Raw genomic sequence first — 24,844 nt, forward strand, 5'->3', positions numbered from 1 at the left:
CATGTCATAGTAGTAAAATAACAAGAATCATTCAAGCGAGTATGATGATACTACATTATCTGTAGATGCAGCTATATAAAGGGAGTGCCTTTGCAAGGGTGTTTTTAATAGAAATCTTGGACTCCATAAGGTGTTCCATTAAAACTAAATAGTGAATGTAATTAAACCAGGAAGGGGGCTTTTTATCTGACTTTTTTTCTCCGCAGCTATTGATTTTTATAATTTATATATTTTTTTTACTCTACTTCTATTTGCACTTAACGTCTTTTTCCAAACTTGGTATTTCCCTGGAGATCCATTTTAGTCTTTTAACATGGATCAGCACTTTTGTCATTACACTGTTGTCTACCTGTTTTAAAGTAAATCAATTAAAGTGCCTGGCTGTTCAATTAAAGCATTAGCCAGAGACTGCAGGCATTTCATACAAGTCCTGTGCAGGAGTAGAAACCACAGGTGATGATGGGAATTATTATGTGTATGGGTGCTTTGGGGTTTTTTTTTAGTTTTTGGGTTACTGTAAAACCAGGTTGTTTTCCAATTGATGAATACTAAGGAGAAAGAGAAGGAGTTGCAGCGTGGACCTGTAGTGTGGGAGTAACTGTCTGCAATGAAGTATGATCCTTTATGTGATACAATTTTGACATAGCAGAAGGGCTCAATATAAAAACAGAGCAGCGTTTGATGTTGTGTTGCATATGTGCTGCATAATAATAAAATAATAATTAAGCTGAAATAGTCAAAGACAGTATTTATTTTCATATTATGTCTCCTGAAAGTTTTTGCCTCTCTTTTCAATGACAGGTAGCATGTATGCAGCTCATCAATGCCCTTGTTACATCTCCAGAAGATCTTGATTTCAGGATACACTTGAGAAATGAGTTTTTACGTTGTGGCCTGAAGAAAATATTGCCTGTAAGTAATTTGTATATAGGAATTGATCACAATGAGTTGTTGTTGAATGCAGAAGATAACAAAATCATTTTACTGAGAATACAAGTGAAAGACGGGGGGTGGAAGAGGCCAGGCCTGGAAGGAACTGTCAATCCAAATCCACTTTCATTCTGCATAGTTACAAATTTATGCTCTTATGAGCTATGTAAACTAGAAAGATAGTTGAAACAAGTCAATATATCAGAAATTAAAATAAGTTAGCCAAATTTTGTGTAATGAGCTCAAGGCACATGCACTGAATGCGAGTCTGGCTGTGGAACCAATGTTGGATTAACGTTCTTTGTATATGCCGTTCCTGTTGTTTTCTGTGAAATCTGTTTTTCTTTAATCTGCCTTCCTAAACTGCATTTGGAGTTTCTAAGGAAAAATCAAATAAACTCCTTCATTCTCTTTGGGACTTCATGTTTTCATGCAGCTGCAAAGAACTGTGCCTTTATGGGCAGTTGTGTGTAAGTATTTGTGACTCAGGGGTAGATTTATAGCTCTTAAGCAAGAAACCATTCAGATGCTAACATCAAGAATATGTATGATTAAGCTACTCAGCAGTTTCTCAAAAAAGATGAGAGAAATTAAGAGAGTACCTGCTTATGTTTGTCTGAAACAGTATTTATACTGCCATAACTTTTAAGATATGAAGTTGTGAATCATCAACATTTGTCAGGAGTGAAAAACTTCGGTTTTAACACATGCAGCTTTGAAATTGTTTCTGATGTGTGTATGCTAATTTTTCTTAGAGTATGTACTTAGGTTTTATATCATGTGGATACGTTAATGTGATCTACTGTCTTGAGTTGCTGTAAAACATACGAAAGTCTGAAGAACTCTTAGTTTTTTTTTTTTTTATCTCCTGAAAATTCATTTACACAATCTATAAATGCTTAAAATCTTGAAGAATCGGGGTGGGTTAGGTGGCAAATAAACTGCATTGTAATATGTTGTGATGGGAAACTTCATGCAGTGCACTGACATACAGATGTATGAGTTTTAAAGCAACTAATATTTAGTGATAAAAATCTTTACTAAAAATGCTGACCAGATACTAGGTTGAAATTCTGTTCGTAGTAAGGTTAATATTTTATGTAAGCTATAGTAGTCAATACTATCACGCTATTTATTTGTAAGGTATTAATTACAACATACACACTGAACTCAGACCATTAATTCTGCATGGACTGAATATCCAGAGTAGGGGAGGATATTTTTTGCCAGAAAGCAACTTTATGATAAAACATCTTAAGGAGACTTCATGTTTATATCTGTGCTTAGAGGTAAATTGTCAAGAAATTTATAAATGGGGTTTCTTGAACAAAAAACAGTCAGGAGGAGGATCCATATTTCTCTATCTTAATCTGCCCAGATTGACTGTAACCTTCTCTGGTTTTCAGACATTACAATTAGGACTTCTACTTTCCTTGGGAACATATACATGGTTGCCATTCAGTTTGTGCAGAGAGTTTAGGCCAGTTCCAGGCCAATTTTCATTTAAAGCATGGAGTTCATTCGCACAAATTGCTTTTGAACTAGTTTCTTTTTTTATGTTTTGCCTAGTAGAAAGCTAAACTTGATTCTTAGGTGTATTAGAGAAATTGCTTGTATTTCTTCCAAGAAAAAACATTTTTTTTCCCTTTTCCAAATACTCATTTTTGCCTGTATTTTTACTTCTCATGTGTTTCTCAGTGTACTGTGGATGCTATTATGCCATGATTGAGATTAAGTTAATAAGAGAAATTGTAAGCCTAACTTCTTTACGGTGCTGTGGTCGCCTTGAGTTCAGTTTAATGTTTTGAAATATCCTTATGCTATATTTTTTAAGAAGCTCTCACATTACCAAACATAAACTGCTGACTGTATCCCAGTAAGAGAACTCAGTCAGGATGTTCCATGTTTGTTTTGCAGCCCATACCTGATATTCATTGATATTTTGCTTTCATTTTTCTCAGCTGAGCAATTAATGTAAAAAACCCCACTCAGTTACAGCTTACTCCTTTTCCAAAGGTTAATATCTTATCTTTTGTCATGATATGATCTTTGAAGAGGGGGAATTTTTGCTAAAAAAAAAAAAGAAAAATTAAGATATCCTATGCTTTGAAAAATAGGGCTTGAAAGATAAGGATAATGAAGAACTTGATATTCAGCTCAAAGTGTTTGATGAGAACAAAGAAGAAGACTTAATTGAACTGTCACATCGTCTCAATGATATCAGAGCTGAAATGGAATATCCTTTATAGGAATGGTGTTATAACTTGTTGCATTGTTTAATAACTTCATTAAACATCAGAGTTTGACAGGGTTAGGAATGCTCGATGTGTAGTTTGTCACAGTTGTGTGTCTTACCAGGAACTTTCTCAAGCATATTTCTTTCCACTTTTTTCTTGTTAAAAACGTATTTAGAAAATCAGCAGTTAAATTTGAATGTCAAATGTAAGTAATTGGAAATTGAATTAACGATTTGTAAATAACTTTACTAAGCTAAACTCTGTCTTGTAGTACATGAAGATATAAAATTACACCCATAGAAGTTTTTAAGCTTTAGGAAAGAATGAGAGAACTAAGTTGATACAAAATTTCTTGTAGGTTCTGAAGCACTTAAGATGTACTGAATTTGTAGTAGGCTCTGAAGCACCTAAGCTCTAGTTGTGGGGAAGCAGTAAATTTCAAGTTACCAAAGTTCAGAGCAGTTGCTTGCAGTTTTTAAGAGTAGTAGATCAGTAGCTGGTACGTAAGAAGCAAAGAGAAGGTAGATGCAGTCTATGAGAGGAATACAAAATCACTAACAGGTAAGGTTATTGCATTGCAAAACAGGTTATTGCAGGTAATTTTCTTCTTTAAGAAATGAAAAGGATTGACTAGTGTGTATTTGCCAACAGCCTGGCTCACTTCGGGATGAAAATGAGAGCCTTGTGTAACATATGCTTACAGGATTCTGTGATGGGAAGTATGTAGTATGGTGTTTTCTGAGCAGCAATGAAATGTCTTAATTTTTAAACCACAGGACAGAGTTTCTGTGGATAGTCTTGGTGGGAAAAGGATATATACTGATAAAGGTAGTATTTCAGAGTGCTGAAAGGTTTTATTTGAACAATATGAACAGCATCTAGGGAACTGGGTTTGAGGTGGGTGTTTTGTCCTTTTATATTTTTGTTTTAGTTTGTTTTTAAGTCATTGTATTTCCTTAATAATGTTTGCACTGATGTGAACGAAGTATTTCATCTACTGTATAATATGTTGAAAGATACTTCTTCTGAAAATTACTTCTTGTCAATTCTTCAACATTTCCTTCTCATCAGGAGTGATTACTATGTCCGGTAAGTGCCAGGTTTGATTTTTTTGGAGGGTAGTAGGGTGAAGAATTGAATCAAGACACTTTTACGCTTGAATAGTTGCTCTGTAGCTGATGTGTTTCTTGTCTTTCCACTCAATGTTAATATTGAAAAGACCTTGTTAAATGCAGTAATGCTTTTTTCAAAGACTTGAAGCTTATTAAAACACCCTCATCCCAGAATCTCTTCACCTGTAAAGTCATAGGGTCAGGGACTGGTTGTGATCGAAGGGATCTTAAAGCTCATCCAGCTCCAGCCCCCTGCCATGAGCAGGGACATCTTCCATTAGAGCAGGTTGCTCCAAGCCCCGTCCAACCTGGCCTTGAACACTGCCAGGCATGGGGCACCCACAGGTTCTCTGAGCGACCTGTGCCACTCTCACCACCTGCATGGTGAAGAATATCATCCTGATATTTAATCTAAACCTCCCCTCTTCTAGTTTAAAACTATTACTCCTTGTCCTGTTGCTTCATACCCTTATAAAAAGTCCTCCAACTTTCAAGTAAGCTTCTTGTTTTAAGAAGTAATTGTTTTGTTGTAAAGGGATGATAAAAACAATCAGTATGCAAAAGGATTTAACTGAGAAGTAAAATATAACCCAAGAAAGCTACAGTTATTTTTTTTTTTTTCCTAATTGAAGGCTTGGAATTTCATCAGTTCAGGTTTAAGGGTTTATTACTTTGAGAGCTCAGTATTATGTGCAACTCAGATAGAATACCTTGCACTGGTAAGAACTAATAATTTTGAGCACAGAGCCCCTAATCTTGGAGGTTCCTGATGTTGCTGGGTAGAGATTAAGGGACTACTTAATTCATTTTCTAAGTAATTGAATACTGGTACTGTTGCCAATGATAGAATTCACTGTGTTGAGAATGTGCTAAATAATTCTTGCAGCAGATATTGAAAATGCTAAAGATGCTATTCATTTTATGAGATATTCTCTGGCAAAGGATAATGAGAAGTGCACAGTGTTTGTGGAGTCCTGAACATGAGATTGTCTTCTGGGAAACTGATAACACTGCTTTTTTAGCCAGAGGACAAGTAAGACTTGTAACTTGTTCCTTTTACTGGCAATTGTATAATTCATACATTAGTATTTAAAGTTTCATCCCCCCATGTTGCATACATGATTACTCATGTTGTTCTTATAAAATGTTTTCTGTGTTAGACCTCAGTATTACAAGATCATAGAAGAATGTGTATCACAGATAGTATTGCACTGCAGTGGCATGGACCCAGATTTTAAATGCAGAGGAAGAATGGACGTGGATTTTACTCACCTTATTGGTTGGTATACTATAAGCAATTTTACATTGTTTTATTGAAGCATGTTGTTTTACATTGTTTTCTTCTGTCTAGACTTCAGCTGACTCCGAATGTTTTCAGTTTTCTGGAATTAAGCATGTAAGCTACAGGTGTACTTGTGGAGAAGGCCAGATCAAATGCTGCAACTGTTAATAAAATGACACTGATGAAGTTTGCTTCTCCAAGCATGTCTTGACTTGTGTCTGAATACACTAGTTTTAATAACCCATAACTGCTTGTTCATAAAGTCTGTGAATTTCAGCTCTGATTTAAATGAATGCTATAAGGTAGCGAAAGCTGGTTTGATTCTCCGTGCCAGTTCTTACCTATAATACGTAGCTACTTGTGTTTACCTGACTTTATAAAATGTTTAGAGTTTTACACTGCATAAGAATTCAATAGTAGTGCCTTGTACCATTGTTGAGTGAAAAATCTGTGCCTCACAGTTCGCTCAAATCCCTATGGAATAATTTAAGTGAAATAAGAAAACGCTCAGACAGATCAACTTAGTAATTCATTGTATTTTTTTGTCTGCTGCTTTTGTGTTATGGGATCATACAGTAATTATGATTGGAAGGCACCTCAGAGCTGGGATAAGTTTTACCTGATTTCTGTGTGGCATTTTATTTCAATTCTAGATGCATGTGTGGACAAAGCTAAAGTAGAAGAGAGTGAAAAGAAAGCAGCAGAATTTTCCAGAAAAGTAAGTCCTAATCATCGTTCTTTTTTATGGTATGGAACAGATGCGTGACAGGAGCACAGTAGGCTTGTTTCACAGTGGAATCCTTGTATAAATGGGGAAGTAGTTTATCTCACAGGCAGGATATTCTTTCACATGGGTTTTGGGTTTTCCTCTGTGTGTGTGCAAGGCTCAGAATCGATTTACTCTGAATTACGTATCAGATGAGGTGTATTAGCTGTACGTATCTTCAGCTGTATTCCTCTGCTGTAGAGAACTGATGAGGAAAATTCCACTTGTAGCTGTTTTGTCTTGAAATAGGTAGTCATAATTAAATACCTAAAGTGCAGGTATATGCTTTATAAAAAAAAAAAAAGAAGGAGGGGTTAGAGGTGGGGGGGGGTTGGAATGTTTGTGTGTTTCCATATAGCTTTGATTAAGAACCTAAAGAAACTTATTGAGAAGCAATGTATTTCAGTGTTTAAAAAAACATAGACTCTAGTCACAGAGATGCTAACATTAAAATACTGCTTTACTTCCTTATAGTGCCCATGGTAAATTATGATAAGGGAGAGTAATTTACTTCCTTGTTATTCAAGTTTAGGAATCCTACGAGGCATTTTGGCACCTGTTGTGTTCAAATTTTTACTGTTCTGGTTGAGTTCTCCTTTATTAGGAACTTGATAACTAAATCCTATTTTGGTCATGGGCAGTTCTCCTGGATCTAGTAATAATGAAAGGTCAGACACTTAAAATGATTTCTGTAGGAAGAATTGCAGATTAGTATGTTTCTTGTAATAAAATATTTGGGGCTATTTCTAAAGAAATTGATGTTTCTTGTAATAATTTTTTTGGGATATTTCTAAAGAAATTGATGTTTGTCTTCCTGCTCTACCACCACTGGTGTTTGTGCTGAAAGTATCTTCATACAACATGTTTTTCCAAGTTACTTAAATTCCTTTTCCTAGATTGTAATGGCTAATTTGTTCATCTTGGCATATTACATCGTGCCTAAGGATATGAAATGCTGGATGCGCTGTATTAGCTGCAATAGCGCTGAAGTTCATATACCATGTTGTTGTGTATTAAAAGCCTTCACAATATAGAGTTTTTTCCTGGTCTGGTCAAAGAAGCCTTTTGCAAGCCAAAAGCCAGGATGTGTTCTGGAATGTTCAGTGTGGATGCATTTTTAATAGGAGTTATTGTGTCTGAGTTTTACAGAAAACAAATTGTTGTGATGTTTTCCTGGCAGCATTATTTATCATAATGTACGTTCCTACTAGCAGTCAACACATGTTCCTCCTGGTGATAATGTGCTGTGTCCTGTGGAAGAATGACTAATAGAAGCTTTTAAAGATTATAATAATCTCTTGAGCCTAGCAACAGTAGTAGGATGAAAATATACAGCAAATGTCTCACAGTCATGTAAACTGGACTTGTTTTTTATATGGGGACATAAAGACTAAGGGGATCACTAGCTTATTTGGGTACCTCCTTTCTTGTTATTTTATGGATGATACTCCTGAGGCTTCACACATGTCTTCAGATTTAAGCTTGCTGCAGGAGCTGTATGCTAAAGTTTAGTTTGGTAAGTCTGCAGTGTTTTATTAGGGAGAAAATAAAGCCCTGTTGAACCTGCACCTGTACTAAGTACTTGGATCTGACAGGTTCTGTGGAGGTGACTTAGTGATGGAAAAAATCATGTGCTACTATCATGCACTTTTAAGTTAAAAGTGCATCTATTGTTCTACTTGTGGTACTGTTAAAAGAAATCCTGAAAATAGAGTACCTAGTATAGAAGTCAATGGACAAACATTTCTGTATTGGTTAATTATTGCAGTTTGATGAAGAGTTCACAGCTCGACAAGAGGCACAAGCAGAGCTTCAGAAACGAGAAGAGAAAATCAAAGAACTTGAAACAGAAATAAAACAGCTACGAACCCAGGTAATAGAGCTATGTGACACTGTTCCACAGTTGAGTTGAATTCTATTTTTGTCTTGAGGAACAAAAATTCTGTGAGGAATTTGTACTAGGCTAGCATCATGTTACCACTCCAGAAACCTCTCTGATGGTTTAACATGCTGCTGTTTCTCTTCACTGTTCCTTTTGTGAATTATTCGAATGACAATTGCAATTGCTCTTTCTTCCTATCACCTCAGAAACAACTGCGGACAGATTTAAAGGAAAGCATGAGGGGTTGGGTCATGTTCCCCCCAGCAAGGTGTCAGGATACTTCTGAACAGCTGTGCCCCTGTTACCTTTTGCTCTGCAATAGCTGCTCCAGTGATTTCTGTGGAAATCTTTCCACCAGCAGATTAGAGTTAAAATACAGCATGGTTATTGCCATCTATGCCCCAGCTTGCCGGGATATCCTAAGTGGGATGAATGTTTTGTGCATTGGTAAGAAGTAAAACACTGTTCAGTTCACTTAAATGTTACTGCTGCTATTAAATTTTCTGTAAAATGGAAACAATTGATTTTTTATCAAAATGTTAGATCATTCATTTTGCTTGGTAATTTTATGGTACATAGTATAATCTATTGTTATTGCTTCTCATTTAAATAGGAGGATAGTGGCATTTCTTACTTTGCTGAGGTACTGTTGGCTGCAAGGCATCCTGGTTGGCTCAATTTGGGATTAAACTACCTCTCTGTCCCACTGAAAAGAATCCCTCTCTTTATTTCAGGGTCCAGGCCTGACAGGTCAGCTGGCAGAAGTAGCACCGTTGCCTCCAACGCTACCAAGTGAGAATGTGCCACCGCCTCCAGCACCGCCACTCCCTGGTGGAGCAATACCTCCTCCTCCACCGCTGCCTGGTGCAGCAACACCGTCTTTGCTACCTGGGGGAGCAGCAGCTCCTCCGCCACCACCTCCACTGCCTGGTGGAGCAATACCTCCTCCTCCTCCGCCACCACCTCCACTACCTGGTGGAGCAATACCTCCTCCACCACCGCTGCCTGGAGCAGCAGCAGCACCACCTCCTCCACCACCGCTGCCTGGAGCAGCAGCAGCACCACCTCCACCTCCTCCGCTACCTGGAGCAGCAGCACCTCCTCCTCCTCCTCCTCTGCCTGGAGCAGCAGGACCACCTCCTCCTCCTCCTCTGCCTGGTGGAGCAGGACCACCTCCCCCACCTCCACTACCTGGTGGAGCACCTCCTCCTCCACCGCTGCCTTTTGGTGGGCCTCCAATGCCACCACCTCTTGGGGGTGCTCCTTTTGCTCCCTTTCCAGTGATACCAGCATTACCACATGGGATGAAGGAGAAGAAAAAGTACAAGCTGGAAGTTGCAATGAAGAGAATCAACTGGTCAAAGGTATCACAATGTTTGGTTTTTTTCCCATTGGTAAAAAATACTATTGAGAAAGAAGGATTTACGTTTACATGCTAGGATTTACATTAGGTTGTTAATAGTACTCATGATGTTTGAGGAATTCATTCCATGGGAATGGTACCCAGGCTTCCCTGGTAGCTGGGAGAATGCTGTAATAAGGGAAACACACCCTGGAGAGGCAGAAAGGGAGGCACAGTGAATGCGCTCTCCCCTGTGGCGTGAACTTCCATAAATAAAGGGCCACAAAGATGATCAGGAGTTTGGAGCATCTCTCCTATGAGGAGAGACTGTGGGAGGTGGGGCTGTTTAGTCTAGAGAAGAGCAGGCTTAGAGGGGATATGATTAATGCATATAAATACCGCAAAAGAAGGGTGCCAGGAGGATTCTGCTGCACTCCTTTTAGTGGTGCCCAGGATGAGGAGCAATGGCCATAAATTGAAACACAAGCAGTTGCACCTCAGCAGGAGGAAGAGCTTCCTTACGTTGAGGGTGGCAGAGCACTGAACAGGCTGCACAGAGGGGTTGTGGAGTCTCCCTCTCTGGAGACATTCCTAGCCTGCTTGGACATGTTCCCATGTAACTTCTGCTGTAGGTAGCCCTGCCTTGGCAGGGGTTTGGACCAGATGATCTCCAGAGGTCCCTTCCAAACCTTATGATTCTGTGGTTCTTTATCCAAAACGTTTTTTATGTACTGACTGTGGTTTAGTTGGTATTGGTTTTCAAAGACACCTTATACTCTGAGGTGAGCTCCAGTTGTTTAGTGCTGCCAAGAGCCTGTAAAACCTCATACTCTGCGGTACTTGTAGCTAAAAGCTCTCAAAAATGTTGGCTGATTTTATGTAGAATGAAGCTGTACATGTTTTCAGCTGTAATTGATATTTAACTTCCCAATGAGCTCTTCAGAGGAAGAGCAGGTTTAAGGTATTAGACACTTAAAATGTTTTCTTCATAAATTGTGTTATATTGGTTTTAGCAAAAAAGGTTGAATTAAAGGATTGCTGAGTTTTAGGACAGAGAAGTGAATCTTGAATAGACAATTGAATGGGGAGTCTGCCATTTCAGAACTTGGACAATCTGGCAGCTGACAGAAGGAAGCATCTGGAGTAAAGTGATTACTACAGCTCTTTGCTTAATTTAAGTAGCTGTGTCTAAGTAATGAGAAAAGACGGTGGAAAAGGATATATATGAAGACTTTTACTTGAGTCTCTGGGTATAAAATGGAGTCAAACTTGGTATGAATGGAATTTTGGAAGCAATGCAAAGCAGAACTCTGGGTTCAGTTTGGTCTTCTCTGGGTTAAGCAAGCCTTGGGAGCTACTAATTATGTGGTTTATGAGGTTTTTTTTTTCCTTGCTCTTTTGAGGATGGGCTGAAAGTGGATCAGGCTTTCAGAGACTATAATTTTAGCTTTGATATCTTCCTAACCATGTTTGATTTGGTTATGCCTTCTATGAATTTCTTATTTTTCCTAATTAAAAGAAATATCTCTATACTGACCATGGTAATAAGTTTACAGACTTAAACTACTCAAATTTTCTGTTTAAAGGCAGATACTTTGACATGAAGTAAAGAAATATTTTAAGATCAGTCCTCTAAATACAGTAATTTATTATAAATTGAAGCATCTGATTAAGAAATAAATCCAATTATTTTGTGTCTGTGTTTCTTTAGTACTTGTGGCACATTTTGGATGTTTGAAAGGAGATTTAGCTTTCATTGTCTTACTGGCCTATCTGTGATAGGTGTACTACAAAACACACTTAAGGTTTGAATTTCCCAAGAGAGGCTGCTGCTTACCCTGTTATGGAAGTTGTAAAACTTGTCAGAAGGTCCTAAAGGCAGTGGTGTTATAAAGCACCAGGTTTTGTCAGCAGTAAAGCAGTGTGCACCAGAGTGAATTTTTACCTATCTAGTTTTGTCTAAAATTATTACTGCATCTCATTTAGCAGTGTGTGGTTTCATATTCAACTTGAGTTCAAATCATGGCTCTAGTAGCGTGAAGCTGATGTTCCCCCTCCACCCCATTTACAAACATTCTGTGTACTGTACTGAATTTTGGAGTAAGATTCTTCTTGACAGAGCTTTGTATTTGATGTTTGACAGCTGAGCATCCCAGGGAAAGCTTAACTTAGTTCCAATACAAATGCTTTTTAGAAAGTCGGTGGGTTGCACGTTGCTGAACGAGAGGTTTCTTCTTATGGGAGCTTTCAGAGAATGTGTGCTAAGCTCAGTGGATTGATGTGATGACAGCAGGAGAGGGCAGGAGGTAACTGCTGTGTTTTCCTTCTCTTTTTGCCCTGTCATGAGGGCTGGTCTGAGTGGACATCTGTGACTGCTGAGCGATGTGAAGTGTGGTCAGTGTGAGAATGCTCGCTGAATGCAATTGTTCTGCAAAGAGCTGCTTGTATTTTTAGCCTCTATCAAAGCAGAGTGAAAACTTGTGATGATCTAGTTGAAAAGACACGGTACCAGACAGTGAACGTGAATTGTGGCTTTGCATTAAGTTGCCTGCCCATATCCAAACCATTAGCAATAGTTTCAAAGCAGTTTTCAAACACTGGTAACAGCATGCTCTTTCCTGCAGACACCTTCTAAGTCTGAGGTATCTGATGTAGTTGCAGGTTCAGAGAATCCTGGTATTTGTGCTGTAATGGTACCTGAAGGTTAGTAATCAGAGAGATTTATTGGGTTTTTCAAATCGTCAGTGTGCTGTGGCCACACGGAGGAGCTGTGGGACTGCTCGAGGGAAATGTGTGGGCACCATTAACTTCCACTAAATGTGAGCTTCTGCACAGCCTTAACGTGGTTATATTTAATCAAACCTGATTTGAAAAAGCGTCTTAAAATAGAAGCAAATGCAGTCTCTGATTTGCAAATGAACTGGTAAGAGCAGTCATTAGTTATTACTTGTCTCTGAGTATAATAGGTCACTTTGCAACAAGAAAAGTTGTGCAAATATCCAGATGTGTGTTTGCATACCTGTTGCTTTAAAATCCCCTTTTTGATCAGTATAGACACTGTTCTTCCATATAAAGGAAATAAATTTTGGGTATGAGCTAATTGCATCTATCATCAAGACTAAACCATTACATCTTAAACGCAGTTAGTGATTGGCAGTCTTTAGCAGTATAAAATGTGATAGATGTATTTCTTCCTACAGCAAATATGAATACATAGATCACCAAATCATCAAGGCAAATCAAAGGGGGACTTTTATATATTGCAAGCCATGTGGTTTGAACTGTAGCTTGGGCTTTAGTATCTGCTTTTTATTTGTCAAGGTAATCAATCTTTGTACTAGCAGCTAGTGTCTGACACTTGCCTTGAAACTGTATTCTATCTCAACAGTGTGTTGGTACCATGAACTTAGTAAAACCAAATTATTGGTGTAATAAGCTGTTAAGAGGCTACAGATGGTTGTTGCTGACCATGGGTTGCAATTTAACATTGAACTATTGTCAAACATGTAATTCAAATGGCACTCTGAAACAATGCAAGTTGGGGGGGGGGTTGATCTTTCATAGCTGGTAAAACTGTTGTGAAATCAGTATGAACGTAGGTGTAAATCTTTGTATGAATTTGAGTGTTACCATGTTGTCCTGGATGGAGCTGCATGACGTGGGATGCCAGTGTTGCTCCTGGCTGAAGATACAACATTCTTTCAATATGAAACCTCGGAAAGGAATCACATAATTACATACAATAACAGTCCTTTGTAGACTGTTTTCCTAGTATTGCTAGGACACAGGATGCTGTGTCCATTGAGTTCGTATGTAGCTGATCTGCCCTGTCAGACGCAGTGGAATTTTGGTTTTAAGAGCATAGGTACTGATGGATGGTGATAAGGCAACTGCATTGGACTGTGTTTGGAAATCATTCTAGTTTTTCTCATGGTTTTTTTCAGGTGATTCAAAGTAAGTTGCTTTGTATCATTTCTGAATGCATACTGGCACCACTTGAAGAACCCTTTGAGAGCTAGTAATGACAGAAGTTTACTGTTGGAAGGGGAACTAGACTGTCCTCTGATGTTTTGGAATAATAATTTGTTTTTCTAAATAAAAAGTGAGCCTGGGTTTTGTGTTCCTTTAAGTTCTGAAGCATCGAATAGTGTTTGGAGTTGAATAGGCTTTGGAATACTGAATAATATCAGTATCATGCTTGATTAATCCCACTAATTTTGGAAGGAGGAATATAGAAGGCTGAGATAAAACCTTCATCACATGCATTACACGTCAATTTGTAGTTTGTGGAACAATTACTGTTTATGTAACTTACACTTAGTATTTTGCCACTGGATTTCAAAGTATATGAAGATGTCCCAAATTAATTGAAAGTGTATGTAGCAGTAGCAGCAGTAGTTTAAGAACAGGCTTTCAAAATGCTTACGTAAAAAAGATCTTAAAAATAGTCAACTGTGTTTTAAGGTATTTATTTCAATAAATATTAAAATAAAATTTAACCTCTTCTGTATCTGTAATTCTTATAAAATAATCTGCACATGAGGCTAAATGATAACTCTCCTTTATCGTGGGAGGATGAATTAAAATTATCTAGGGAGAAAAAGACCTTAAATCTTTGGGTGTGGGTAACACACATCAGTGTGTATTCTCAGTGCTACAGCACAGTATGACAGTGTGGGAAAGTTCAGCCCTGTAATTGAGAGTTGTCAGTGAGGGTGATGTTGCAAGTAACTGTAGAGAGTGCAGCAAAATGAAACCAGTGAGAGGTTTTCTGTGTTCATTTAAATATCATTCTCAGTGCATTTTCAGGAAACTATTGAGAATAAATGTTAACTTTAATCCTGAATTTAAGAGAAATTCTATAGTCCTGCCGTATCCTTAAAGCATTTACAAAATGTCTTTGCCCTCCTGCCAGCCGCACCAATGTGTTTTATTTTTTTGGAAGAAAAAATTGACTAAGTATCCTAGTTGTATTATTAAAAAGAAACAAGAATGTTTGAGTTATCATACTGGAAAAGATGCTCACGTATTGGAGGAATATGGCATTACCCAGTGTTGGAATCCAGAGATTTGGGGTTGTTTTTTCCCTTTGAAATTAATCTAGCTATATAGAAGTCATTTTAGTTCATGTACTCTTTTGAATCATTTAAATTACATATTTTTTTAAACTTTAAAACCTTTATATAAAGAAATAGCCACTTCCCCTCCTATGAAATGTTTATTTTCTGCTGAAGGTATTTTACCAGTGAATATCCTTGTCGTGTTTCTTTTTAGCAGACGACTGGCTTCAAAGCTCCTATCATACAATTTTCTGTATATTTTTAAGAGCTATGTTACCTCTTTATGAAATGGAGCTCTTATGTTTTAGAAATGCATTTCCACCTGGGCTTTTAAGAAAATCTTTTGTGGCTGTGATTTCAGTTACCTTCTCTTATCATCTTTGACATCCAGATTTTTATATTACCCAAACAGACTCAAGGGGTTATTTCCATCCGAAGGTTTTGTTTCTTTTTCCTTATAGAATAGGTTTCATCACAGAACTATACTTTGCCAATTTTCTTGGGGGTGGTGGGAAGAAACTTTGAATGCTATTGGAATATAATTACTTCTTCAAGTTCTGCCTATCTTTTACTTGCCACTGCTTTGTCTGGTTAGGATAGTTCCTGTCCTGCAATTCATTTATCTTTTCCTGCCATACATTAGTGAAATGCCTAAATAAATAAAACTCTTCCCTGCTTGTAACTTAGGCATTTTACACTCAGTTGTCCTTGTTAAGTGCTATGTGATTCTAGAGTCAGCTGCACTAGTTTTGTAACTGAAATACAGCCAAAATAAGCTTTTTAGTTTATAATACATATGTAATTGCAGCCACTTTGATTGTAATCAATTATGTTCCCGTGTTTATAGAAATAATTTATAAAGTGTACATCTGCACACTGTGTGTGACAGTGGGAAGTAACCGCAGATGGACACCTTGCTTAAGTGCTCTGGGAGTGGTGCCAAAGATCTCCTGCACACTGAGAAAAGGGAAAGTCTATTTGATTGTCACTTTTAAGGAGCCATCAGTTTGGGAATGAAATTCTTACTCTTTAATTTAGTGCCTTTTGTTGTAACTGTCTTCATCATTAGAGTTGGATTAAGATAGTTTTTACAAATGTCTCGCCTGCAGCTGGTGGTTGATCAGCTATGCGTGAAATCACAGTATCACAGTATGCTAGAGATTGGAAGGGACCTCGAAAGATCATCTAGTCTAATCCCCCTGCCGGAGCAGGAACACCTAGATAAGGTTACACAGGAATGTGTCCAGGTGGGTTTTAAATGTCTCCAGAGAAGGAGACTCCACAACCTCCCTGGGCAGCCTGTTCCAGTGTTCTGTCACCCTCACTGAGAAGTTTCTTCTCAAGTTTAAGTGGAACCTCTTGTGTTCCAGTTTGTACCCATTACCCCTTGTCCTATCATCGTTTGCCACTGAGTAGAGCCTGGCTCCATCCTCGTGACACTCCCCCTTTATATATTTATAGACACTAATAAGGTCACCCCTCAGTCTCCTCCAAACTATAGAGACCCAGCTCCCTCAGTCTTTCCTCATAAGGGAGATGCTCCACTCCCTTAATCATCTTAGTAGCCCTGCACTGGACTCTCTCCAGCAGCTCCCTGTCCTTCTTGAACTGATGGGCCCAGAACTGGACACAGTATTCCTGATGGGGTCTCACCAGGGCAGAGTAGAGGGGAAGGAGGACCTCTCTCGACCTACTAACCACCCCCCTTCTAATACACCCCAGGATGCCATTGGCCTTCTTAGCCACAAGGGCACAGTGTTGGCTCATGGTCATCCTGTCTTCCACTAGGACCCCCAGGTCCCTCTCCCCTACACTGCTCTCTAACAGGTCGTTTCCCAACCTATACTGGAACCTGGGGTTGTTCCTGCCCAGATGCAGGACTCTACACTTTCCCTTGTTATATTTCATCAAGTTATTCCCTGCCCAACTCTCCATCCTGTCCAGGTCTTGCTGGATGGCAGCACAGCCTTCTGGTGTGATCATGATCAAATGATTGATCGTATAGTAAAAGGTGGAGGATCAATGTGTTGCAGTGAAATCCCAGTGAGGCTTGCAAGTATAGTAATAATGAATCTGCTGTATATCATCTGGAAGTTACATAGCCCTTGAAAATTGATTGGCTTTTAAACAAAGTTGTAAAAAAAAAAAGAAATGGGAGGACTTTGAAAAGTGGAAGAGGAACATCTTTTTAAAACAAAATATCTGCTCTGAGTCATGAGTAAAATTGACGTTCAGCTTCCATATGGCAGAGTAATTTCTTCTTTTAATATAGCCAGTATCAAATAAAGGTGCTCTAATGAAATCTGGGTTTACATTTGAAATCTGGAAAGTATATTAAAAAAAGATATTAAGTATAAAATTGTTACTGATATTGGAAAATAGAATTCTTTTGACAGACAATACTGAGTCACTGACAGTTGCACATTGATATCTCATTTACAAACAAGGTATTTTGTAATCTGGCAGTGTAATAAAGACTATTCCTTCTACAGTTCTCAAGTAGGAGGAATGTGTATCAGTGGTGAAGAATTTGGGAACTCTGTACAAAGCAATAAAGAGAAAGCTGGACCACTTTCAAACCCAGATGGTAATACATTATCAATTCTGTGTGGAAAGCGTGTTGGATGGGAGAAGTGCAATAAAAATTGTTGCATAGATAAAGGGCGGTTAATCCAAGTGTGTGTTGTTCAGGGAGCATCTTGAAGAGACTATAATGCCTGGAACATAGCTAAACTTAATTCAGTACAATTATCGTAGACGTCTAGGAGCATTGGATTTAACTTGTCTGTTGCAAATACTAGTTACTAACTTTGGAGATGCCACTTGTGTTTCAGATTGAGCCTCAAGAGATAGCAGAAAATAGCTTTTGGGTAAAAGCTGAAGAAGAGAAATTTGAAAACCCAGAACTGTTTGCGAAACTGGCCCTTACTTTTGGAACGCAAATGAAAGGTACGTTCTTGTTTTACTTTGTGTTATGCTTTAATTCAGTTTCAAACTCTGCAGTGACAGTCTCTTTTATGCTTTGTGCAATACCATAGAATTCACATAATGGTTTTATAGCAGGAAGATTATTTAAAATGTATGTTTTTATTAACCATAACAGTAGATTACAAGAATTGCTCTTCCCTCACTCTACAGCATGAGGGGAAGAACCTTTTGTAATAATACGCCTGAAAAGTGGAGGGTATGTTGCAGACAGGTGTGAATTTTCTCCATAAAAAATTATAATTATATTTAAATTCTAATCCTAAAATCGTGCTTTTCTGCATTAATATTCCAAGCTATAGGAACTGTAAATTGTCAGATTCTTTTAGATATTCCACATGTGGTGAGTCTGCACATGAAAAATTTACTTGCTTGTATCACTCTCCAAAATGAAAATCCTCTACAAGCAATGTAGCAATTACTAGATGCAGCTGAATCACAGAATCAGAACTCTGTAATATGCCTATTGTAATGTCTCTGGAATATGCATGTTCAAACTATAGTTCTCTTCAAAGTTCTTGTGTTTCTGTCCCTATTCTTTGCTTCCAATTTTTTTCTTTTTTTGAATAGTATATGCAGCTTTCATTTAAGAAGAAAATAGTATTTAAATATACCCCTTAATTAGTGTTTACATTTGTGTTGTAATCTAAGAAGCACACACACACGCCAGTTATGCAGTAAAACTGCTGTAAGTTAGTTTTCAAAGAGTTGAATGTGTGAGTGCCCAGTCTTTAAACTGTTTGCATAATGCCATGGGAAAGCATCTGATGGTCTGCTGAGTTTTGTTGGAGCACAGTGTGAAATGGGTCTGTTTGACTAAGAGAGAACAATGCCAGGAGAGTAGCTTTCTGTCAAGTGTAACTGGGACTGTTCAGTATGTCACCTAAATAGCTCTTCTGCTGTTGATTTTAGATTAAAAAAAAATCTTTAATTTCTCAAACAATTTATTCAGCACGAGATGTGATGCATTGGAAGCATAGCTCCTAGCAGCTGAATATTGCTTATGATTTTGATGCTTTAATACCATCCTTTGCTCTTCATGGCTTTCAAATGGTCTTTGAGCACTTCTGAAGCTGCACACAGCCTCTTCATTATTTCCATGGTTAATGGTGAATTGATCAGTATTTCATATGTGGCCATTTCCCGGTAATCTGTTTCAGGCACTGAAAAGAGGCAAGTACTGCTGAAGTACGGTTCAGTAATAACTAAGGAACTAATGAGGAAACCCAATGAATTAGAGTCCAGGAAGTGGTAGATAGTGAAATAATGCTAGCTACGAATCCTGTGTCCATTTATCAACCAGTTAAAATGCGATATACTTTAGGGATGTGCAGTTCTTGCAGGTGGTTGGAGTCAGATGTTTCAAGTGTTCATAGGCCAAATCTGAATAAGCAAGCCCACAGTTAGGATTTTGAATGTATGAACTGACTGTAAGCATTTTTTTCCCCTTACTTTGTGGAATTAACAGCTCATGTGATGAGTTGTGTTTTAACCATAGGGAGTATTCTATTTATTCATATTGCTAGCCTGCTCTTTTATTACTTCAACATTAAGTTGTATTGCACATAGGTGTTTGTGGTATCCTGGTTGTTGTGTGTGAAGTTCAGGAATAAAAACTGCAGTTTATACTAAGGCAGTGTTTGAAAAGTTAAGTCAAGGAAGGTCTCTCAGAGGACCTTAACTTTCTTTTACCATTTCTTGAGTAGATTGCTTGAGTTATTTTTGAATATGTCTTTTTCTGTGCTCTCTGAAACCCCTTCAAAGAGTTAGTCATAGCTGTGTTTTTCATAAGGTAAATATACAGTTCTTTCACTCAGAGCTCATGCTCTTTTCAGTAGTCACTGAATTTGAGCCATTAGTATTCTGCTTTTACAAATGCTTCCCACTTTCTGCTCTAAATGTTCAGATATTAAATGCAGTAATACAGAAGCATCATCTGCTGTAATTTAACACTTTTTTCCATACCAAAGTTTGATAGATTCTTGGTTCATAGCCTTGTAGTGAGGTTAAAATGATGTGGAGTTCATCACTTGTTTTAGTGTGACAGCAAGATGGGAAAGAACCCCCAGCAGCAGCTAGCACTTGCCGTACAGTGAGACCCTTCTTAATGAAAACAGCAAGCTTCTGCCTTGAGCTTAATTCTTTCATCAGAAATCTGAAGAAATGTTTCTGAATTCCTGAAATGATTCTTCACTGAAAATGCTGAAAAAACTCTCTCAATGTTGACATAGCTGTAGGTTTGATGTGAGAAGAAATGCTTGTTGACATAGTTGAACAGTTCTAAGCTAGGAACAACAGAAAATCTCCCAACAGCTCACTGTGGTGATGGCCTGGCAGATGTTTTCCTGTTGTTCCTCGTGTTGTTCTCAGTCAGTGTAGAAAATAAGGTCTGCCCATCCTTCATTGTGGCACGTTAAAAGTGCTGCTACATATTACCCAGGACATTAAAATCTTATTTGGCTGATGAGTAAACGTCAGTGTGGTCTGTCTTAAAGTTTTATTAAAACTTGAAAACCTGCTAGAAGTCAAGAGGAGTCTCTGAGCATTTCAGAATAATTGCATTCTACAAGCAATTGTTTTCTGCAGCTGCTGTCTGCAAAGGGATATGCTACATGATATTCACTATTCTTCCTCACCATTCACCTTAGCAGCCACAGGCAGCTCATAAATCCCCCAAATACTTATTTCAAGGATAATCTAGGATCAAATTTCTCTTCTGCTTTAGTTCTATTGCTTGGTGTGGTCTCCTAATGTATTACAGGAAAATGAGTGCAAGACAAATAGAAATGCATTTTATGCTCCCTCAAGAGCACAGTCAGCATGTAAAGCAAATAAATGGATGAGTGGAAGAAAACTGACAATTGCCAAAAGCAGTTGTGATGACTTAGTGTTTGCTATCTTGTGTTTCACGGCATTTTGGAATGCCAATGGGAATAACAGCTGAAGTAAAACAAATGACAGGATACACACTTAATAAAAAACTTGTGATTTCATAGAGGTTGCAGCACTCAACTTTGATTAAACCTCTGAATTCTATTCATGGTGCTGGCACGATGAGAATGAAACTTTGGGGATTTCTTCGTTTAACATAGTTTTTATTTAAGAATAACTTTATATTGGTTGTCACTAACCTACCTGCTGCCTTTGCTGCCAGGGTACTGCCTGTTTTCAGGGAAGGCAGTCAAAGTTGCAGGGAAGTGGTGCTTTTAGAGACCAAAACTGTGTGTGTATAAGTCATAATAAGACATTTCTGAGGCACAATTTTTATCACTCAGCAAATGACTGCGTGAGCTATCTGCTTGTAAATCATAAGAATGTTTAATCACAAGAGCACCATGAACAAAAACAAGTGGTTGCCAACTGATAGCGTAAGTTAAAGTCAAATATACTTTAATCAGAATTTTCTCTTAAAGAGTATGCATGAGTTTAAATCTTTACTTGTTACTGTAACATTAGATATTTAATACTGATGCCCTGTGAATATATATATTTAGTTACATACAGATCAGTACTAACAGTGAAATTGCATTATTTGATCTGTGAAATCAGTTACTGAGCACAGTTATGAAAACATCTATTGAGCAGGGAGCAATTGGAACATTAAAAAGTATTCCCGTTCAGACTTTATGAGTTTTAGAGATCCTGAGCTTTGAACTTAGTTGACTGAGATCTAATTATCATGGTCTCACTGCAGTCTGGAAGGAATTTCTCCATTTTTCTTCAAGAGAAGTGCATATAGTCCAAATCCCTCTTAGAGGCCTCTGGCAAATGGACTCCAGGGCTTCAAATTTTCATGTAAGAGATCAGATGAGTGTTTTGAGCTTGGAATTGTGCTTCCAGATGCACAGGTGGAAACAATGATTATAGTCTCACAGACCATTTTGGCAAGTAAATGATATTCCAGATCAGGCACATTTGAAAATGAATGGGCTACTGTGATGGTTGCTAATGAGTTGGGCAGTATTAACAAGTGGGACACTTGCTGCATTATGGGTGGCAATAAAAAACATAGAATCATATTTCCTCATGTAGCTGGACAGAGGAAAAGAGTAAAGATGGTATTAGTTTCCAATCAGTTACTTGTTTTCTTATGACCCGGTTAATTCAGAGAGAGTATCTAATATAATCCATAAATTTATTTTGTGACTCATGTGTTGCTTGAAAACTGAAAGCAGTGATTTTGCTGGTGAAAACATGCATCATCCTTTTACAGTTTTTTTTGAGTCACGACTTGAAAATTCCAGGCTCGGTAGTACTTGGTTTGCAAAATAATCCTATCGTGGATTGATTTGTGTTTTGCTATTTAAATAGCAAGAGGAATGAATTGGTAATAGCAAATGCTTAAAGTCATTTAAGCAGCTCATGCTGCATTGTGCAGCTAGAATGTTACTTGGATCACTTTTGCTTTTGTCCCTTAACTGACATCAAGTTTGACCTTCGGCTGCTAGTGTCAAGGAGAGAAGCACCAGCAGCAGCAGTGAGATGTAAGCGGTGCTTTGGAACATGGTCTCAACCCGCCCCCTATGTATTGATATTTAAGTACGAGTACTAAATACATATATAATCGTGTGATGAAGTGTCTTCTAGCAGGTGAAAGTAAAGGATTAAAACGTTATGGCTCTGTGGATAAGTTGTGATACATCATATATGGCCTCAGATAACTTTGTAATAATGTGACAATACTCAATACATCAGGCCTGCTGCTATCAAAATCACTTTTCACTGTTTGATTGATAGTCTAATTGCAAAACACTACAAAGCTAGTTAATGCCTTCTCCCTAAAGGATCATGTTAATTTCTGGCTCTTGTAATTTAGGTTGTGTATTTTGCCAGTCAAGAATGATAGTGGTGCTCTGAAGAAATTAATTATGTGTACAGTAGATCTGTAAAGGTAGTAATTAGTACATAATAGTCTGTAACTACTGGGATTGTTCCAGTGCAGAATTCATTATCCATCCAACTTATCTCAAGGGGAAATGATCAGAGTTCTGTTACTTCTTTATGATTAGACTTCTAAAATACAATTCAATGATCATTTTGATCTTTTCAAAATTGACGTAAGTTTTTAATAGCCAGATTGTATTTTTCACATTGTGGATATTGGCGAAAGTACGACAGAAAATACCAACTTACGTGTAAATTATAATTGAAGAAAACATGAACAAAACAATTTTAGATGTACAATGTAGTAATATAGGTATGTATTATATAATATAATGTAATAATATATAAAATAGATTACATAGCTTAGTTTCATGTGGTCTTGTTTGAGTAATTAGAATATGAAAACTTAGGTGCTGTGCAGTCCTACGTTTGATACCTCTCTCTGCACAACTTTTGGGGACACATATGTAGTTTTAAAATACTAACAATCATGAAAAATTAGTGAGACACTGACAGAAGTAACTAAAATATAATTTAGCTTGTTCATATTCTGAGTCAATACCAGGATTTGCTATTTAAACTTCTTTTTCTGGTTAAGGAGGAAGAGGGTTGCAATGTACATCTGAAAGTAGAATGAAAAGGTTGTGGGAAATATTTAAGAGCATAACAAGCATACCAGAAAAGCTGAAGAACAGTCCAGGGAAACAAGGTGACTTCTGAGGAAGATGCAACGTAAGGCATGATAAGGCGGAGAAAAAGGTTATATTTAAGTAACACCACCTACAGCGATGATATCAACATCCTGTTTTGTCAACATTATTAATAATGCTTATTTAAAGGTAAATTTCTGTTTTAGGCTGCAAAGGTTAGACTGTGATTAGTTCAGGAAACTCCACTTGTGTAGAACCGTGAGCACGTGACAGGACTTATCCAAATGAGCCTGTTGAAAACATTGTAAGGGAAATGTTAGTTTAAAAATTGTTGGAAATAGTGAGGAGACTGGCTCTTAAACTAGGTGAGGGTGGAATACCACCTGTTATTGTACATAAAGGGTATGATAGATGTATGCAGGTATTGTGCTCAATGTTTTCATTAACAGAAAGTATAAAAACAGTATATGGATACTTTAACACTTGATTGTACTTTATTAAAGTGTTAAGTCCAATCAAAATACAACCAACACCATTATTCCACTTACATTGATACTAACACTCAAATGTAAACTTACCACCCACCCCTTCTTTTTTCTGCTGTTATGCTCACCCACCCTCTGGCCCCCTGAAGAGTGAAGCTCAAATGGTGTTGCAACAAGTCATCAGCATCTCATTCTTTACCGCAAGTTGTATGATCTTACATTCTAGTAGATCAGTAATTAGTGTCTTCTGTTTGCTTTTGTTGATTGGAGGAGCTTATCAAGACTTTCAGTTCTGGTTAAGTTTCTGTATGTTATTCTTCTGTGCCTCAAAGTACTTGGGTTGACTACATTCTAATAAAGTGAATTATTAAAACTTGAGCTGTGGTAGTCTTTTGATTGCCACCTACTTTCTGTGGATAACATGGCATTTGAGGGCTAAATGTCAACTTTCTTGGAGTTCTGAATTAAAAGGCCATCATGTAGGTGGGCTGCAATTCCCACCCACTTCAGCTTTCAATTTCCCTTGCTTGCGGCACCCACATGAGCACCTTGTTATACGTTACATTCATATTTTCCACTGCTGAGAACACATGCCAGAAATTTTCAACAAGTTAACTACCTCAGTATTTGATATCATTCTTTTTCCTCCCAAAATTATACAGTACAGCAATGACAGACACAAATGTATTTAATTTCTTTGTGTGTTGAACAAATTAGATAATATAAACTAGGCAAATGCCATGTCCTTAGTTTGTTTTTATTAGGCTTGAATTAAAACAACTGTTCTGGTTTGAAAACATTTTTTGCTACTACAGATAAGTCTGTAATATTTGTGTGCATGTAAATGATGCAGTCTTATTTGTTAACATCATGCAGGAGATGTTCACATTATGTTTGCATGTGGAATACCCATAGACAGTCTTCTGTGAGGCCCTTTTGCTGCTATTCCTTGAGCCATTGAATGTTCACAATAGTTTCTGTCTTTTAATCTTTATCATACTTTTAAACTTCAATTGTACAGGGTACCTTCATGCGAGAAGGAAATGTACGTTACTACCAAATCACCCAGTCAGGAATGGCATTTTAAAGCCCTTCATGTCTTTTCTGTTCTAAGTTTGATATAAAGCAGGCTGATTTTTGATCTTCTGAAGAAAATAGTGTGTAATTTTTTTCCTCTCTGAAACCACCTGTTCTTAAAGGACAGTATGTTATTTTACAGGGTTCTTAAA

General features: G+C 37.6%; 1 protein-coding gene across 2 annotated transcripts in view; it reads left to right on the plus strand.

Annotated features, from left to right (window-relative positions):
- Window positions 1-24,844, plus strand: part of DIAPH2 (diaphanous related formin 2) — a 231,062-nt gene that overhangs the window by 37,418 nt on the left and 168,800 nt on the right. For both annotated transcript variants that reach the window (XM_057425160.1, XM_057425159.1), the window contains exons 11-18: window positions 802-912; window positions 3,048-3,166; window positions 4,140-4,256; window positions 5,440-5,558; window positions 6,215-6,279; window positions 8,096-8,200; window positions 8,944-9,573; window positions 17,446-17,560. In XM_057425160.1, the coding sequence (XP_057281143.1) occupies window positions 802-912; window positions 3,048-3,166; window positions 4,140-4,256; window positions 5,440-5,558; window positions 6,215-6,279; window positions 8,096-8,200; window positions 8,944-9,573; window positions 17,446-17,560 (1,381 nt within the window). The remainder of the gene's footprint in view (window positions 1-801; window positions 913-3,047; window positions 3,167-4,139; window positions 4,257-5,439; window positions 5,559-6,214; window positions 6,280-8,095; window positions 8,201-8,943; window positions 9,574-17,445; window positions 17,561-24,844) is intronic.

Source organism: Pezoporus wallicus, unplaced genomic scaffold, assembly GCF_028554395.1.
Source record: "Pezoporus wallicus isolate ANWC-B61680 ecotype Strahan unplaced genomic scaffold, APGP_CSIRO_Pwel_v1 scaffold_6445, whole genome shotgun sequence".
Classification (NCBI taxonomy): domain Eukaryota; kingdom Metazoa; phylum Chordata; class Aves; order Psittaciformes; family Psittacidae; genus Pezoporus; species Pezoporus wallicus.